Source organism: Pectinophora gossypiella, chromosome 25 (assembly GCF_024362695.1).
Source record: "Pectinophora gossypiella chromosome 25, ilPecGoss1.1, whole genome shotgun sequence".
NCBI lineage: Eukaryota > Metazoa > Arthropoda > Insecta > Lepidoptera > Gelechiidae > Pectinophora > Pectinophora gossypiella.
In genome coordinates this window covers 4,313,458-4,331,605 of record NC_065428.1, presented here as the reverse complement: position 1 = coordinate 4,331,605, position 18,148 = coordinate 4,313,458, and the positions used below count along the sequence as shown (strand labels likewise).

The 18,148-nt window shown below is 40.0% G+C and overlaps 1 protein-coding gene across 14 annotated transcripts in view; it reads left to right on the top strand.

Annotated features, from left to right (window-relative positions):
• LOC126378014 (ryanodine receptor) overlaps positions 1 to 18,148 on the top strand; it is a 167,659-nt gene that overhangs the window by 127,899 nt on the left and 21,612 nt on the right. For all 14 annotated transcript variants that reach the window (XM_050026051.1, XM_050026050.1, XM_050026042.1 and 11 more), the window contains 21 exons: positions 952 to 1,201; positions 1,541 to 1,685; positions 2,101 to 2,213; positions 3,896 to 3,967; positions 5,203 to 5,361; positions 6,165 to 6,392; positions 6,750 to 6,862; positions 8,853 to 8,946; positions 9,988 to 10,116; positions 10,988 to 11,122; positions 12,206 to 12,385; positions 12,598 to 12,718; positions 13,336 to 13,446; positions 13,772 to 13,899; positions 14,176 to 14,306; positions 14,737 to 14,897; positions 15,069 to 15,270; positions 15,631 to 15,792; positions 15,959 to 16,115; positions 16,486 to 16,688; positions 17,172 to 17,372. In XM_050026051.1, coding sequence (XP_049882008.1) covers positions 952 to 1,201; positions 1,541 to 1,685; positions 2,101 to 2,213; positions 3,896 to 3,967; positions 5,203 to 5,361; positions 6,165 to 6,392; positions 6,750 to 6,862; positions 8,853 to 8,946; positions 9,988 to 10,116; positions 10,988 to 11,122; positions 12,206 to 12,385; positions 12,598 to 12,718; positions 13,336 to 13,446; positions 13,772 to 13,899; positions 14,176 to 14,306; positions 14,737 to 14,897; positions 15,069 to 15,270; positions 15,631 to 15,792; positions 15,959 to 16,115; positions 16,486 to 16,688; positions 17,172 to 17,372 — 3,195 coding nt within the window. The remainder of the gene's footprint in view (positions 1 to 951; positions 1,202 to 1,540; positions 1,686 to 2,100; positions 2,214 to 3,895; positions 3,968 to 5,202; positions 5,362 to 6,164; positions 6,393 to 6,749; positions 6,863 to 8,852; positions 8,947 to 9,987; positions 10,117 to 10,987; positions 11,123 to 12,205; positions 12,386 to 12,597; positions 12,719 to 13,335; positions 13,447 to 13,771; positions 13,900 to 14,175; positions 14,307 to 14,736; positions 14,898 to 15,068; positions 15,271 to 15,630; positions 15,793 to 15,958; positions 16,116 to 16,485; positions 16,689 to 17,171; positions 17,373 to 18,148) is intronic.

The window sequence follows — 18,148 nt, the reverse complement described above, 5'->3', positions numbered from 1 at the left end:
GCCGGTCATAGGATGGGTGACCACAAAAAAAAAGTTTTCATCTCAAGCTCCTCCGTGCTTCGGAAGGCACGTTAAGCCGTTGGTCCCGGCTGCATTAGCAGTCGTTAATAACCATCAATCCGCACTGGGCCCGCGTGATGGTTTAAGGCCCGATCTCCCTATCCATCCATAGGGCAGGCCCGTGCCCCAGCAGTGGGGACGTTATGGGCTGATGATGATGATCACACACCCTGCAGGGCTAACATGCGCAACGTGATAAAATTATCGATCGATTCAATACATTTTGCCCAAATCGATAAGTTTGTATTTTCCCTAACACCACGCCACGCCACGTATTTTTACAGAACGACATGACTTATTTAGATTCACATACTGGCACCAATCGACAAAACGACATAACTATATCGTCAGAGTCGATTAAATGACCGTGACAAAATTTTATCACGTTGCGCACGTTATCCCTAGTGGTCGGCCATAGACAGGAACGGAGAACCATCGATATAATAAGATTTAGTTTGAGTTGTGAGTTGTGGCTTTCAATTTGGTACCTATTTAACGTCTTAAATTAAACACTTACCACAAATGTTTTTTATCATTCGATCTTTAGAGGCATTTTTTGTCAAACAAACGACGATCTGAGTTCTTGTACTACTTATAACATTGTGTCTACCTCTATATTATTCTCTGTGGTTGACTATGTTACACCTCAGCCGTTTCTCTACCTATTAAAATCTGCTTATTGTAAATGCAAGAGTATTTTATGCATTTATTGAATCTTCAGGCAAAAAATATATAAGTAGCCTATACACGTCCCACTGCTGAGTACAAGCCACCCCTCAATCAATCGAAAGGGGTTTGGAGCATGTTCCACCATGCTGCTCCACTGCGTGTTGGTGGAAATTTGGTCTTTAGGGAAACATATCCAAATTAATTCATCCATAAATTCCTCAGAAACCACGTCACCATGGTAACAGCTGAACACATGAACCAGCTTCTGAAGAACGTCCTAAAGTTAATCAAGAAAAACATTGGCAATGAAAGCGCTCCCTGGATGACACGCATCGCCACATACACCCAGCAAATAATCATCAATAGCTCAGAGGAGCTCCTGAGGGATTCCTTCCTTCCTCTTGCTGAGAGGGTGAGAAAGAGGACCGATAATATGTTCCATAAGGAGGAGAGCTTGAGAGGATTTATCAAGGTACGTAGTTGAAAATAATATTGATAATTTTTAACTAGCTCTTGTGGTTCATCTGTGTGGTATAATCATCATCACCATTCCGTTCACCACGTGCATAGAATTTATAAAAATAAACGCTTCTTAGTACTTTTCTACTTTATACCAGAAAGCTTTTGGGGCAAAAGAAATTAGGGGTTGAATTTCTCACAACTCCATCTTAGTCTACGTCCTAAAAGGCAAACCCTCATGCAAAATTTGAGACTCAGTGAGTCAAGCAGTCAGTGACCTTTGGCTTCTATATCATAATATAGATTAAATGTAAAAAAAACTAACATAGCAACATTCTCCCATAACTTGCAGTCTTCAACTGACGACACGTCGCAAGTAGAGTCGCAGATACAAGAAGACTGGCAGCTGTTAGTGAGGGACATCTACTCCTTCTACCCGCTGCTTATCAAGTACGTCGACTTGCAAAGGAACCATTGGCTCAGGAACAATGTACCAGGTAAGGAATATCTTGCCAACTTCTAAGGTGGAGTGGGAGCGAATAAAAATCATAGAACTAATTCCGTTCATATATAGCACTTTGGTACTGTGGTAATCGGCTTGCTTCTGAAACGGGAAGCGCCAGTTCAAACCCCGATATCGGACTTGCACCAATGAGTTATTAATTTATCTTAAATGTAGTTTTCCCTAACACATTTGCCTCGACCATAATAGACGACGATATGTCTCACCACCAAAAGCTCAGTAAGGTGTGAGTACTTAGTTCATCTTGCGATCACACCTCTGAATACCCTAATATTTCTTTTATTTTCATTTTTAACTTTGTATACTAACGTAGTTCTAACATATATTAACATAATTTGTATTTAAATGTATCCGATTTAAATAAATAAATAATAAATATTTCCAAACAGAGGCGGAAGAACTGTACAACCATGTGGCTGAGATATTCAACATCTGGTCTAAGAGTCAGTACTTCTTGAAGGAGGAACAGAACTTCATATCGGCGAATGAAATCGACAATATGGTGAGATGGATGTTTTGCATGTGCTGACATTACATTGGTACAGTATGACATGACTTAAGAGGGTTCTAGGGACTTAGGTGTTTTTATTCTCAGTCAATCAGACACAGACGATAGATTTTAGATGGCGATACGGTTCACCGCCTGATTGGTGGTACTGATGGTGGCAATGTAGACTAAAGTATATCTATCTATATACATAACTCTCAATATTCTCATATAGACCACATCACACACAGACACACACATCATGGGCCGCCGTTTTTGAAAATCTGCCAGATGGCGTCACTTGACCATGCCAACCTCCATATTCAAACTACCGAACCGCCTTCGTAAAAATTCTCAAATTTATTTATTAGGCTCATAAAAATATTGGGTTTACAACACTAAAAAAGGTACAAAATAATAAACAATAATAGTTTTAAACTAGATACAAGCCCAAGGCATGTGTACTGTGTGTGTAAATATTAAAATTAGAAATCGGCCAAATTGTCTTTGCCAAAATGCATTGAAAGGGATGGAGTATACTCCATATCCTGTGTGATGATCTGATTAGTGTAGAAATATCTGTGATTATTTGTACTGTGATCTATGTCCAGCAGTAGATCAAATTTTCACACGTTTATTTAAATTTACAACTTCTGATACCTCTAAGTTATGTTGTATTGTACAATGTCTTTCTTTAAATTAATTTAATGTCTTTTAAATAAACTTGCGCTGTCTTTATCATGTTCACGTAAAATTTCAATGTCTGTTACTGTCTTAAATGTTTGTGTCCACCATAAAGGATCTTCAGAAATGATGCAATGGTTACCTACATATTTGGTTTTTATTTCTTTTTGAGGTATTGTATAATTTGGGAAGAAAATACCGTGAGAAGAAATTCAAAATCTGTTTTTCACTAGTACTTTGATTATAACCAATATTTTAGTAACCAAGTATCTAGGTACCATACGCAAATATTGCTAATTCTACCATGTCCACGCTATTAAACTGTACGAAAAATTCTGATCTTTCTCTAAGTATCTCTATCTCTAATTAAAGCACATAATAACGAGTTCTTACCGCGTTTAAATGGGGAATTGAGACTCCCGATATTTCGACACTGTTGCAAGTGCCATGATCACGGGATGACTGATGAGATTGGAGTGGAGAAGGTAGATCCATAATTTTCTACGGGCAGACATATCTGTCTACCTTCTATCTTTGCTGCTTGTTTATGTTTTTGATATCGGAATGTTCGGAACCATCTGAACTCGCACCAAACTCACTACGACAAACCGCACTCACTGTGTCCTCACGTTTTTTTACCACATTAGGCCGTTTCAAGCTTTTTACAACACCTACTACAGAAAAAAAATATGTCTGCCCGTAGAAATTATGGATCTACCTACTCCACTCCAATCTCATCAGTCATCCCGTGAACATGGCACTTGTAACAGTGTCGAAATATCGAGAGTCTCATATCCCCATTTAAACGCGGTAAGAACCCGTTATTATGTGCTTTAATTATGATAATAACCGCGTAAACTTAAAACAATGTATCTCTATCTCTTTCTACGAGTATTATATCTCTGTCTCGTTATCTCACTCTCTCGCTCTTGCCCCTATCCTTAAGTATAATAATATTGTCCATCGTAACAATTGTTCCATCTCAATGTGTCAGCCATTCGTGTTCATTGCAGGTGCTAATCATGCCTACAGCTACTCGAAGAGTCACCACTGTGGTCGATGGTACACCGCAGGGTGGTGGCAAGGTAATTTGGTTTGTTTTGTGTTTAGATTACCATCTACTGCTTATAGTAAGTATCGTCTCCGAAATTCGTGTGATTTTTGTTAATAAAACTTCACAGTAGGCAAGCTAGTTTCAAAACAAAAGTTTAAGATAGAATAAGTTATAATACTACGTATAGAACGGCAGCTCTCCGCTCCCCACCAGCGTCCGAGCTAGGTTTACCTACCCCCCCCCCCCCTCGAACATAGTTTAGACTTGAATCGTATGGTGTCAGACGTCACACACACAGATGCGCGTGTACGATTATGTCAATGTGTAGTGTCTGTGTAAAACGAGGTTATTTGTATGAAGTGTCCGGGGTATGCTATAGGGTAACAATCAATGCCTAGAGCAGATAGAACTAGTTCATTGGCTAAACAAACGTAAAAGTCTAGTAAGACAAGAAGTTTTCACACCAACGTCATGAACGTGATGACACCCATAATAGGTATTGTATAATGTTGCGTAGATTTATAGTTCCATCGATTCGTCGTATTCATTTTAGGATTGTCAAACCTTTTGCGACGTTGTTCGCACCGATAGTGACATGAGTTCATGTATGTCTTTTTCGATCTCGGTGTAGATGTAGTGCAAGCGAATGAAGACATTTTAATTATATTATCGATGTTAAATGTCATCGTCTGCCTAGCATTGTCCCGTTGTCACAGGGTCCGTTTATAGAAGCGACTGCTTAGCTGACCTTCCAACCCGCGAAGAGTAAACCAGCTCAATACAGATTAGGTCACACACCTCTGAAAATGCATTTTTCGGAAATGTGGGTTTCCTCACGATGTTTTCCTTCACCGCTCAGCACGTGATAATAATTTATGATCCAAATATGAATTCGAAAAGAAATTGGACAATCATAGGTTTTGGCCTGTGCTCGAAACTCAACGTGTGAGGCAAGCGTTCTACCATTTAGGCTACTACGGTTCCATGTTAAATTATCCATGTTAAATGTAATATGTGAGACTGTCCTTTGTTTGGTAAGGACATTTCAGGCTTGAATCACTTGATTGTCCGAAAAAGTAAGATGATTCCGTGCTTCGGAGGGCACGTTAAGCCGTTGGTCCCGGCTATTAGCCGTAAAAACACCTCCACCGTGGTGAAGTACGCTCCATACCCCCTCCGGTTGATTGCGGGGAGGCCTGTGCCCAGCAGTGGAACGTATACAGGCATTTTATGTTATGTTATGTTAAATGTATATCTTAAAAACAGAAAAAGAAGAAGCACCGTGACAAGAAGCGAGACAAGGATAAAGAAGTGCAAGCGTCGCTGATGGTGGCGTGTTTGAAGAGGTTGCTGCCAGTTGGACTTAACCTGTTTGCCGGTCGCGAGCAGGAGCTCGTGCAGCACTGCAAGGACCGCTTCTTGAAGGTAACACACAGTACTGTCATGAGCAATATAATGTACCCACTTTAGAACTCTGTCGCACTAACATATTTGACATTTAGTGAGGCTTACAGTTCAATTTGTCAAAAAGGTTAATGTGACATGGTACCAAAGTGTATACATATTAATGCTCGTGACCGTACACAGTAAGAACTCGTACTATTATAGCCGGATATACTAGATGATTGGCCACTTATTAAAATTCGACGAATTTCCATAGTCCCGATCATAGATCTGGGGGGTTAAAATGGCCACATCGAAGCAATTCATCTAAGAAAGTAATATTGCTATTTGACATTTGGTTGCATTGCGCACTCGCTTTTATATGCGCAAATGTCAAATTGCAATATTGCTTTCTTAGATGAATTGCTTCGATGTGGCCATTTTAACCCCCCAGTTTTTAATTTATGGATGAATTATGAATGAAGGTCCGCTTCGTAGTAATATTTGCTTAATAAGCAAATAAAATAAATAATAATAATAAATTGCATTTCATTTCATTTCAAGCGTTGTGAAAACGGCCAACAATAGGATAGTTAATTTTAAAATGAATGAATAAATAACCCGTGCGAATAAAATTGACATCTCGCTGGTATGCAATCCGTTTGACGTGCTGTCTACTTAAGTCTGTCGGGTTATTGGCCGATGTATTTAAACTTAACTTGTTGACAATCATCCGTCCCATTTCTTTTCGACGGATAAGAAAATGACGGGTATAACTTAAAATTAGGAGGTGTCTGCAGGAATCGCGGCCATTATTTAAAAAAATCAAAACGTTTTTCCTACAGAAAATGTCCGAGCAAGATGTCTCCGAATTCGCTAAAACCCAGCTGACTCTACCGGACAAGATAGACCCTGCTGATGAGATGTCGTGGCAACACTACTTGTACAGCAAACTGGGGTCGAAGAGCAAGACCGCGATAGCCGTGGAGACAGCTGAGAACAAAGCCAAGATTATTGATGATACGGTCGAGAGGATCGTCGCTATGAGCAAGGTCTTATTTGGGTTGCATATGGTGAGTTGCACTGACATACTATGTTTTTTATACGAGTACAATGGGTGATTGGGTTCTTATTTTTTGAAATTATTCAAGTTATTTCGAAGGGCACGTTAAGCTGTTGGTCCCGGTTATTAGCCGTGAAACAACTCCTTTTTTTTTGACGTGACTTATTGTAGATTTGCCGCAGATGGCATTAACTACTTGGCCGGACAAATGAAACAACTCCAACAATCCGCAGTGAAGCAGCGTTATATCCCCATATGCTTCATACCCCCTCCGGTTAGTAACCGGGACCAACGGCTTAACGTGGTAGCATTATTTTTTATTATATTTTTTATGTATTTATATATATCTATGATTTACATTCCCTAGATCGACCATCCTCAACAAATGAGTAAGAAAGCGTATCGCTCCGTCGTGTCTATTCAGAGGAAGAGAGCGGTCATAGCTTGCTTTAGACACACACCTATACATTCCTTACCAAGGTTCTTATTTGTGTGAATTTGATTGGTTTTTGTCGTCTAAAACTAGTGTTAAATAACAGCTCAGTAGTATGTTATCTTAAGTGCAGTTTTCACTAACACAGTTCGCTCGACCATTATAGACGGCGATACGGTTCGCCACCTCACGTTGGTCTTGCAAAATGCTCGGTGCAGTATGGGTACTTAGTTCATCTTACGATGGATGTACTTCTTACTACCCCAATCGGGTTATAATATGTATATATGTAGACAAGCTAAGTATCTGTTTGGTGTTGAAAACAAAACACAATTTTATTAACAAAAAATATGTATGATTGAGCCTTAAAAACGTTAATGTAGCATGGAATGTGGAATTCGTCCTTCCAACTAGATATTATTCTACGTTTTAATTATTTATTTTTTATTTTTCTGATTACATCTACGTTGCAAGCTTATTGTACTAAAATTACTTTGTACAGTTATGAGCAATATAATGTACCCACTTGAGGACTCTGTCGCACTAAAATATTTGACATTTAGTGAGACTTAAAGTGCAATTTGTCAAAAAAAAAACATGTGACATGGTACCATAATGTATGCATATTGACGCTCGTGACCGTACCTATTTAAAATCAAATATCGAAGTTAAATTGTCAGAATTTTAAGTATTTTTTTTGTAGTACTTGTTTAGCAGACGATTGATTACAAATATGATATTAGATATTTGTAAGTAAACAAATTAACAAATATTTATCGTGTTAATAAGTTTTCGTTGTTACTATGCATGCTGCGTTTGGACTAACTAGGCTACTAAACCGAAGCTGCGTTCAAACAACTGGAAGCGAGTGCTGTGCGCCGCGAGGAAACGGGCCGCCGTCGCTTGTCTGCGATCCGTACACCTTTATAAAATTAGTTTGTATGTAGCTATCACTTTGTGAGACTGTCCTATGTTTGGTAAGGAGTTTTCAGGCTTGAATCACCCGATTGTCGATCAGCCGTAAAACACCTCTACCAACCCGCATTGGAGCAGCGTGGTGGAGTATGCTCCATACCCCCTCCGGTTGATTGAGGGGAGACCTGTGCCCAGCAGTGGGACGTATATAGGCTGTTTATGTTATGTATGTATGTATCTATAGGTACTCTACGTATATAAAAACAAATACTACTAAGTATAACGAATGGTACATTGAGTATTCTAAAATGTTCACTCGAACCTAACTCGACTCCGTCCTTAGTTTTTTTTTTAAGTCTGAAGATAATAGGGGGGTGGTGGAATGAGCTCGTGTAGATCGCGGGCACACTCCCCGAAGTGCAGTCTGTAGAATACCGACATACTGGCGACTTTTCGCCGATGTGCTAAGGAGTGTAGCTTAGCCGTTAGCCTGTGCTCCACTGAGTCCAAAGCGGCAAGTTGGTATTTAGCTGATCCGTCCCATAAATGGCTGCAATACTCCATACATGATCGGACTTGAGCTTTATACAGTGTTAGAAGCTATCCAAGTGTGAAGTAACGCTTAACCTCGGATAAGGCAGGCTTGGTTTAGTCAAGGTGAACCTCGAGGTCTTCTTTGAACTCCCCTCAAAATCGGCATTCTTCATTTTTATTTTTTGTATTGTTTATTGGCAGTATGATACGCTCAACTCCTGTGAGTAAAGTCCGCAAGTCGAGGATGTAAATGTCAACTTAAAATACCAAAATGCTGCAGCGGTAAACGCGCTCGGTCTGCGATTGTTGAAGTTAAGCAACTTTCGCAAAGGCCGGTCATAGGATGGGTGACCACAAAAAAAAAGTTTTCATCTCGAGCTCCTCCGTGCTTCGGAAGGCACGTTAAGCCGTTGGTCCCGGCTGCATTAGCAGTCGTTAATAACCACCAATCCTTACTGGGCCCGCGTGGTGGTTTAATGCCCGATCCATCCATAGGGAAGGCCCGTGCCCCAGCAGTGGGGACGTTAATGAAATATTAAATAAGAAAATTAATTATATAATTTTGTTTGAAATCCTCGGCTTAAACAGACATCGCGCTTGCAACATCTTCGCCCGCACTTACTACGAACTGTGGCTGCAAGAGGAGAATGTGGGACAAGAAGTCATGATTGAAGATCTTACTGTGAGTATTCCACATATTCATCATGGGTCTCATATTATACCTCATTAGATAAAGCTTTATTAATAACAGCAACGCTGGCAGCGTTGCTAACATGCGCAACGTGATAAAATTATCGATCGATTCAATGTATGTTGTCGAAATCCATAAGTTTGGTTTTTTCCTTGACATGCGTGTCACGTGATTTTATTTGTATTTTGACAGAACGACATAACATAACAAATACTTTATTGCACAAACAGGAAAATACAAAACAAAAGAGAAAACGACTCATGACGACATGACATATTTCATTTTTACAGATATTAGCACCAATCGACAAAACGACATAATGATTAATAATATCGTCAGAATCGATAAAATTACTGTGACAAAATGTTATCACGTTGCGCATATTACAGAAGAGGTCTAAACAGACCAAATTGTAGCGACACATCTTTAAATCAATATTACTATTTGATTGCATGTTAACTTTTATATGCGCAAATGTCAAATTGCATTACTGCTTTTTTAGGTGAATTGCTTCTTCAGTGTGGCCTTTTTTGTGACCGTCCCTTAGTATATTTTTTCACTACGCTTTCCCTTGCGAGAGCGGCGAGGTCTATCTCGCTTTTGGCAGTAAAAAATACTGTTTATTCGACAAACCCGTGTAATAAAATTTAATAAGTAGACCAGTCAGTATTGGCTTCTGTAAAAATCAGACTTATCAATGTTTTTAGTGTGTTATATTTATTTTATTTTAGGAAGATTTACAGACAAATAGCATTAGTGTATAAAACTGTTTGCTTGACTATGTGCTAACAAAAAATCTCCACAGTTAATGATATAACCTGTATACAGTGTTTTATAACTTGTACCTACTTTTAAAGAACTAAAATCTCGATGTTTTCGGATTCAAAAGTTAATAAATATAAAATAGAGTTATAAATATAAACATTCTGGTTCTGGAATTAGCCAGATTCGGCTTGGAACCATCTCATCTTCTCATGATTATCCATGTAGCACGTGTATGTAATAAAACTAACCTTATAAATGTGTTTCCAGCAATCGTTCGAAGATGCAGAACTGAAGAAGAGCGACGTGGTAGAAGAAGAAGGGAAACCCGATCCTCTGACACAGCTGGTGACCACATTCTGTCGAGGAGCTATGACAGAGCGTTCGGGGGCGTTACAGGTAACCTGTCGTTTTTGAAGTAAATATAATAATAATAATAATAATCTTTGTTGCACAAACTTACAACACAATGACAATATATAGTAAGACATTAAAAACAAGTGCAATTACAAAAATACAGATAATAACAATGGTTAATTAAACAGGGGTCCCCAAACTAGGCTAAGCCTGTGTCTTGGGGAACCAATTAAATAGGTATTACAATTTATCCTTAATTTAGGCATCCTTTTTAATAAGACTTATTATTAATACAGTGGGTAAGTAAGAAAAATATTTAGAAAAAGATGTACTTAAAGGAGAAAACTTAAAAAAGAAAAATAAAAAAATATATAAAGCACTTGACGGAACCATTAGCCCAGTTGTATTTGTTGATTGATACCGATCAACAAGCGGTGTTGGGAGCCATTTTCGGATTGTTCGAACGGCACGTAAAATTGTCGGTCATTAACACAATAGTCATTAAAACAAGTCGTAGGCCTTCGGGCAGGTTGAAAACTCTGGCGAATGGATTGACTACTACAAAAACATTTCCAATGACACGTTTGTATGTAAATCTGGTTCCTTGTCTTGTAACATAGAATAAATAATGCTACGGTAAAACCTATGGAACGGTAACTCTCCGCCTCGCACCAATTCGGGCGTCTACCTCACCCCCTCTGGGTCTTTAGTCTTTAAAGCCGTAGGCCGCTAAGGAGTAAGCGGGTGAGCGCGCAGACTGTGTGCCGCTCGCACTTTCGCTTTCGGCGGCATAAGGTAAGAATGAGATTTTTGTATCCGGGGTGTCATCTTTTACCCCTGTACTTTAGTCCTGACCAATCATATGACAGTTCACATTTGTCGAGCATAACAAGTTCCACCAATATTTTAACAGGAGGATCCCCTCTACATGTCGTACGCGTTCATTATCGCGAAATCTTGCGGCGAGGAGGAGGAGGAAGGTGGCGGTGAGGAGGAAGAAGGTGGTGGGGAGCCTGAGGCCGAGGATGAAGGGGGGGCTAGTATACACGTGAGTTGTCTGAACAAGCTTATTTTATAATAATACCTAAAACACTCCACAATAGTCTCAAAACTATCAACATGAATCCATCCACACTCACGCTTCTTCAAAAGGCAGTAATTCTAAATACATGCCGCATCGTCAAGATGTTTTTATCGCTGAAACAATAAAAACACTTAGCAACGGCCCGTGCCACTTTAACCTCTTCGGAGAGAATTATAAATATATAAAGATGAATAAAAATAATAATAAAACACTTTATTGCACACAAATTTACAAAACATTTACAGGATAAACTTATTCTAAGGTGAGCCTTATCGCTGAGAGCGATCTCTTTCCAGACAACCTTCGGCAGAGGATATAACACCACACACACCTACACCTGCCTATTATGTGTATGAAAGGGCATCACAAGGGGCAAGTTGTTTTCTCTAGAGACGGATGCGGTTTACAGCTTACCTGCGTCTTAGCTGTTCGTACGAATGATGCTACCACGGTAGCAGTATTTAGTAATACTAGTTTCATTCGTGTGTAAGTTTAAAAAGGCACCAAAATTCTTGATTCTAAGTTTGGCGGGATCGAGATTTTCCTCCTACAACGCCTGAAAAAAAGAAATAGTATTTACTTACTTAATATTATAAACTGATTTTTGAATATTATCTAACTTTTACATGCAGAAAACTATGGACACATTTATGGTACGTAAATCGTTTTGTAACAAAACTTTAGTTTGTAAGATATTTTGCCTATTTTTATTATCTTACATTGTATTTCACTACTTCTGTATTATTGATAGCATACTATTCGAAGCTTGCCAAATTCTGCATAGGAAATCATACACTTGTGGCAGGCATAACTAGTTGACAATATAGTTCCGCTGACTTTCAACAGATGGCGCATATGTTCTGAAACGCGTTAACGAAGCTTACACAGCGCGACGGATATATAAACCACCGCTGGATCGTCGATCCCTAATCACAATACAAACTTGTGGCTAGCAGCGTACTATGCACAGATTGGTACCCCGGGAACTTTGACGGCAGCACGTCCACGCCGCTCAACAGTTCCTAAATCTGATCTTCCACCTTTCAGGAACAAGAGATGGAGAAACAGAAACTCCTCTTCCACCAAGCTCGTTTAGCAGACCGGGGAGTAGCAGAGATGGTGTTACTGCACATCTCCGCATCCAAGGGGGTCCCCAGCGAGATGGTGATGAAGACTCTACAACTGGGCATCTCTATACTGAGGGGCGGTAACATTGATATTCAAATGGTAAGTGTATAAAACCGAACCAAGAACTTCAGGTTAGGTAACTCTAGATGGTAAATTGATAAAAAGGCATTGATATAATTACCGTGAGACGCAAAGTTAGTACACAAATACCGATGCGTGCTCAAATTCTCCTGCCAACTGTCAACATAGACATGCCCGCTTGGACTACACTGTAACGTCATGACTCATACTCGACCTTCCTCACTTTCCAGGGTATGCTGAACCACCTGAAAGACAAGAAGGATGTGGGCTTCTTCACCTCGATAGCTGGGCTCATGAACTCTTGCTCCGTGCTCGATCTGGACGCCTTCGAGAGGAACACCAAGGCTGAGGGTAAGAGCCAAAAATATCCTTTTGCTTATTATTGCCGTATTACAATACCATTTCTACGTTACTTTGTAGAGTAAACAACCTCTAAAGGACTTCGACAGACCGTACGGATGTCGACATAATTTACGAATTGCCTCTAAACATATGATAGCATCCAATACGTATTTGTCAATATTGTAAACACAGATCTATAGGAATCAAAGAATCCATCAATCCCTTTTTATTGCACATAAAAACAGAACAAGTGATCAAAAGAAGGACAATCGGCCTTATTGCTAAAGAGCAGTTCCTTCCGGGTAACCTTAGGATGAAAGAATCAAAACAAAGCAAGAAATCGTGTGTCTCATGTAGACGCGTAACTTAACTCGTCGTTTTATCAAAAAAACAAGGTTATACTTTTCGCATTTCCTTTTTTTTACATTTATATATTTAGTCTGCGTCCCGCAAACATTATTATCTAGGAGTTTTTAAGGCTAGAGTAACAATTTGCTAAGTTAACCTTGCTACCTTTGGCCACATCGTCACTTGCCAGCAGGTAAGATTGTGGTGAAACGCATTTAAATTACAATGTTGAAGTTAGATTGTAATAACCCTGATCGAATATTATTTTCCTTTCCCAGGTCTCGGTGTGGGCCTGGAAGGCGCGGCCGGTGAGAAGAACATGCATGATGCAGAGTTTACCTGCGCGTTATTCCGGTTTATACAGCTCACTTGTGAAGGCCATAACTTGGGTAAGTTACACAGATTACCCAATAAGTACTGTACCAAAAGAGTTAGGTTCTGATTAGAATTAACTGTAAGTTGCGAAGGTTGAAGCAATGCGTTTTAGTTGGCTATTTAGATAGATAAAGTTTCTAAACGACGATTTATATAAATGCAAATGCATAGATGAACGGTTGCTCTCTTCTGTGTCCTCGAAATCTTATAAATCTTTAATTTTTTTCAAAATTATTTTTATATAATGAACATTGTAATCCTTCCCCATTTGATCATTGCCTTTGGTCACTTTACGACTGATATAATACTGTTCATTCCTCTTTCTGTCTCTCATTATAGAATGGCAGAACTACCTCCGTACCCAGGCCGGTAACACGACGACGGTGAACGTCGTCATCTGCACGGTCGATTACTTGCTGCGGTTGCAAGAATCCATCATGGACTTCTACTGGCACTACTCCAGCAAGGTATACACAAAGAAAATATATTATAAGGATACATTTATAATTTCGGACGTCATAACACAAAACAAAATCTCACGTAGCAGAAAAGGTCTTTATCACCTCGATTTTGGGTGAAAACCAGTCAATACTCGTTAAACCTTCTCCAAGAACTTGACAACAACTGGCGAATGGATTGGCTACGATCCTAAACATTTCCACCAACTTACAATGCCAATGTAACATACATTGACATGTTTATATTTATACGTAAGAACTCATTGCATTTCTCCAATTCCTCAGGAACTAATCGACCCGGCCGGCAAAGCCAACTTCTTCAAGGCAATCGGAGTGGCCTCGCAAGTGTTCAACACACTTACTGAGGTCATCCAGGGACCTTGTACGCAGAATCAACAAGCTTTGGCGCATTCCAGGTATTGTAACATATTCTTTTTCATTTCGTGTGGACTGTTAGGTCGATATTCTGAACCGGCGTGCGTGTATGAAACGATTGATGGATGTGGAGGAAGCAAGAGAAGTGTGTCAGGACCAAAGCAAATTAAATTCCATAGTCTTTGCTTATCCCGGTGCGAAATAAGCGTGAGATTATGACTGTATGTGTATGTATGTAAGGTTGATATTACTTTTTTACCTGTATGTAAGGTTGTATGTATGTAAGGTTGATATTACTTATCTACCTATATGGGAAATAGGCTGATAATCTATCCCTACCTCATATGAAACGGAAGTGTAAAATGGCCTTTTTTCCAACTTAAGTAATCTGAAATGTGAAGCCCTTGTCAATAAAATTATGATCATAAATCAACTCTTACTCCTTATAACTCACCTTCACTCTCCCCACAGGTTATGGGACGCGGTAGGCGGTTTCCTCTTCCTTTTCTCGCACATGCAAGACAAGCTGTCGAAGCACTCCTCGCAAGTGGACTTGTTGAAAGAACTGCTCAACCTTCAGAAGGACATGATCACCATGATGCTGTCTATGCTTGAAGGAAACGTTGTTAATGGTACGTACAATATTGTTGCTTTTTTCAGGTCAACCCAACTGTGTTTGTGAAAACTGCACAAGTCCGGTACCGGAGTTCAAACCGATGCTCCCTGTTTGAGAAGCAAGCTGGTGTACCACAGGACCACATTCACTTTATGTACGTCAATAATTATACCCTATGTTTCCCCAGGTACAATCGGCAAACAGATGGTGGACACTCTAGTAGAATCCGCATCCAACGTAGAGCTGATCCTCAAATACTTCGACATGTTCCTCAAGCTGAAAGACCTCACGTCCAGCCCCAGTTTCCAGGAGATTGATGGAAACAATGATGGATGGGTGCTGCCCAAAGACTTCCGCGAGAAGATGGAGCAACAGAAGAGTTATACGCCGTAAGATATACCTGCCTTCGTTATATATCAAACAGTTTCTTTGCTGGACACGCAGCGAATAAGACACTATAACGCGTTCATTTGCTTTACTTCGCGTGTCATAAAAATTTACAGATTGATTTTATAAGGATAGGCCACCTGCCACTATACGGTTCATCATATGACACCGACCTCGCCGGCGATGCAACGCTATGGCCCCCTTTCAGTGTTTGTCGCTTCGGGTCCGTTTTCTCAGAAGACACTCGTAGTCGAGATTCGCGCTCATCTAAGCACCCTTTATAATGTTGCCTTAAATTTTGAACCGACCAAGTATAACAAGTAACGTAAACAAATATCTCACCGTATCTCCTCTCTCCGCAGCGAAGAGATAGAGTTCTTGCTGGCGTGCTGTGAGACCAACCACGACGGGAAACTGGATTACATCGGCTTCTGCGACCGGTTCCACGAGCCCGCGAAGGAGATCGGGTTCAATCTCGCTGTGCTGCTCACCAACTTATCCGAGCATATGCCTAATGAACCCAGGTACGTTTAGAACCTTGCAGCATTAACATATTTGCCGTTCAGTGAGATTTTCCAACCAAAATCTGTTAAGAAACTCGGTCAAATCAAATAAATCATTTATTGTATGAGTTTGGGTAGTAATTAGCGTTTTACGATAAAGAGATTCAATTGAAATATTTTTCTCCAGGTTGGCTCGTTTCCTAGAGACCGCTGGTTCGGTCCTGAACTACTTCGAGCCCTTCCTGGGTCGTATCGAGATCATGGGCGGCTCGAAGCGCATCGAGCGAGTATACTTCGAGATCAAGGAGTCCAACATCGAGCAGTGGGAGAAGCCGCAGATTAAGGTAAAATTGTAGTTATTATCTAAATTCAACGTCTGTCGTAATCGCATCGTATCGCCACCCAATAGGTGCCAATATGCCTTTGGTGGCTCAATAGTAACCCTAACACCAGGGTTGATGAGGTTGGTAATTCACCTCACAACACACACGAGAGAAGAAGATCGTAGAATTAAGATAACAATACACTGCGTCACTGCTGGTTGGTGGAAAAATCAAAGATCCGGGTCAATACTCTTAGAACATTTCCTCAGCTAAATTGCCTTGACCCGGAATCCAACAGGACAGAGCAAAAAAATCTACAAACCCGTCATTAGACAGCCACGCATCTATTCCTCACATATCAAGTAATAACTCTTCTAAAAATAACTTCCAGGAATCGAAACGCGCGTTCTTCTACAGCATAGTAACTGAAGGTGGTGACAAAGAGAAGTTGGAGGCTTTCGTAAACTTCTGTGAAGACGCTATCTTTGAAATGACGCACGCTTCCGGCCTGATGGCGGCTTCCGAGGAGTCCGCCGGAGGACCCAAGAATAGGGAGGCCGCTTACATGTACATGGGCGATGATGATGATGAACGGTGAGTGGTTAGAATACTAATAGACATATGATGATTATTAATGAAGACTCATTTTTCAAGGGCATATTTCCATCTTAGGAGTTATCCCAAAAGTGGCTGCAAATTATCTTGTGGCCTTGCCCCTGTGTTACAGATTATGGGTAAATATGTAGCATCGCGTTCATATCCCCGAAGGGGTAAGCAGAAGTGACTAGTATATACAGCCACGCCTTGCCAACTATGTAATAGGGGGTAAGCTTATTGCCCTTGAGTAAGCACAAATCCTGGAAACCACGAGATATCTATAGGATATATTATTCTTATAGTACAGTCATGAGCAATATCATGTACCCACTTTAGAACCCTGTCGCACTATCATATTTGACATTTAATGAGACTCACGGTTTCATTTGTCAAAAAAGTTAATATGACATGGTTTCAAAGTGTATATATATTAGTGCTCGTGACCGTACGTGGAGAAACTACATTTTATCTTCTTTGCAGTGGCAAAGATCCATTCCGGCGCGGTCTTCAATCGGTAAAGGACGGCATTTCCACGGCATTCTCGTCTCTATCACCTTCGAACATAAAGCAGAAAATCGGAGATCTACAACAGATGCCACCAGCTGAATTGGCAGTTGGTTTCTTCAAGATGTTCTTCTATATGTTCTACTACTTGGGATATGGCGTATTGGTTGTTGTTAGGTGAGTTATGATGCTTGTTTTATAAGGGATGTTACTAAAGGCCGTCTTTAGGATAGCCAGAGAAAAATGCCAATGAATCGAATATACTTTATTGAACAGATTTATTTTTAGATAGAGACAACACATGTATACAATGCAATTGGGCGTATAGCTCCAAAGAAATTTCTTCCAGGCAACCCTAGGCAAATAAACTATAGACATGCCGTAGAACAAAGAATAATACTAAGTATAGAACGGACACTCCACGCCGCACCAATTCGTATCGGTGCCGAGCTAGATTTACCTCACAAATTCAAATTCAAATTCAAAAATATCTTTATTCAGTAGGTAACATAGTTACACTTTGAATCGTCAATTTTACATAACGAACGTCTCATCCGCCTAAAACTACTGCAGCTTCTCACAACCTGTATAGCCGGGGAAAAGAAGCTGCAAGAAAAACCTCGGCACAGGGCCCTAGACGTTCTTTAAAAAAATAAAAATAAACATAAAACATAAAATATACACACCCGCTGGGTCTCACTTTAGTTTAAATGATGAGCCGTTAAGGAGTGAGAGAGCACGCAGGAGCTTTCTATCTCGCTCGCACTTACGAGATTTTTGTATGGAGTATCCAGGCTGTGGTATCGCTAAAGGCAATAAGCATAAGCGTCAAAGGAGCATTAACGTTGTTGAAAATAAAAAGAAGAAGAAAGTTTTTACATGACGTTTCTGAAAGCGGTATAGCCCTTTGCATAGTTTTATTTCGATGCTAACATAATTACATGTATTTTTTT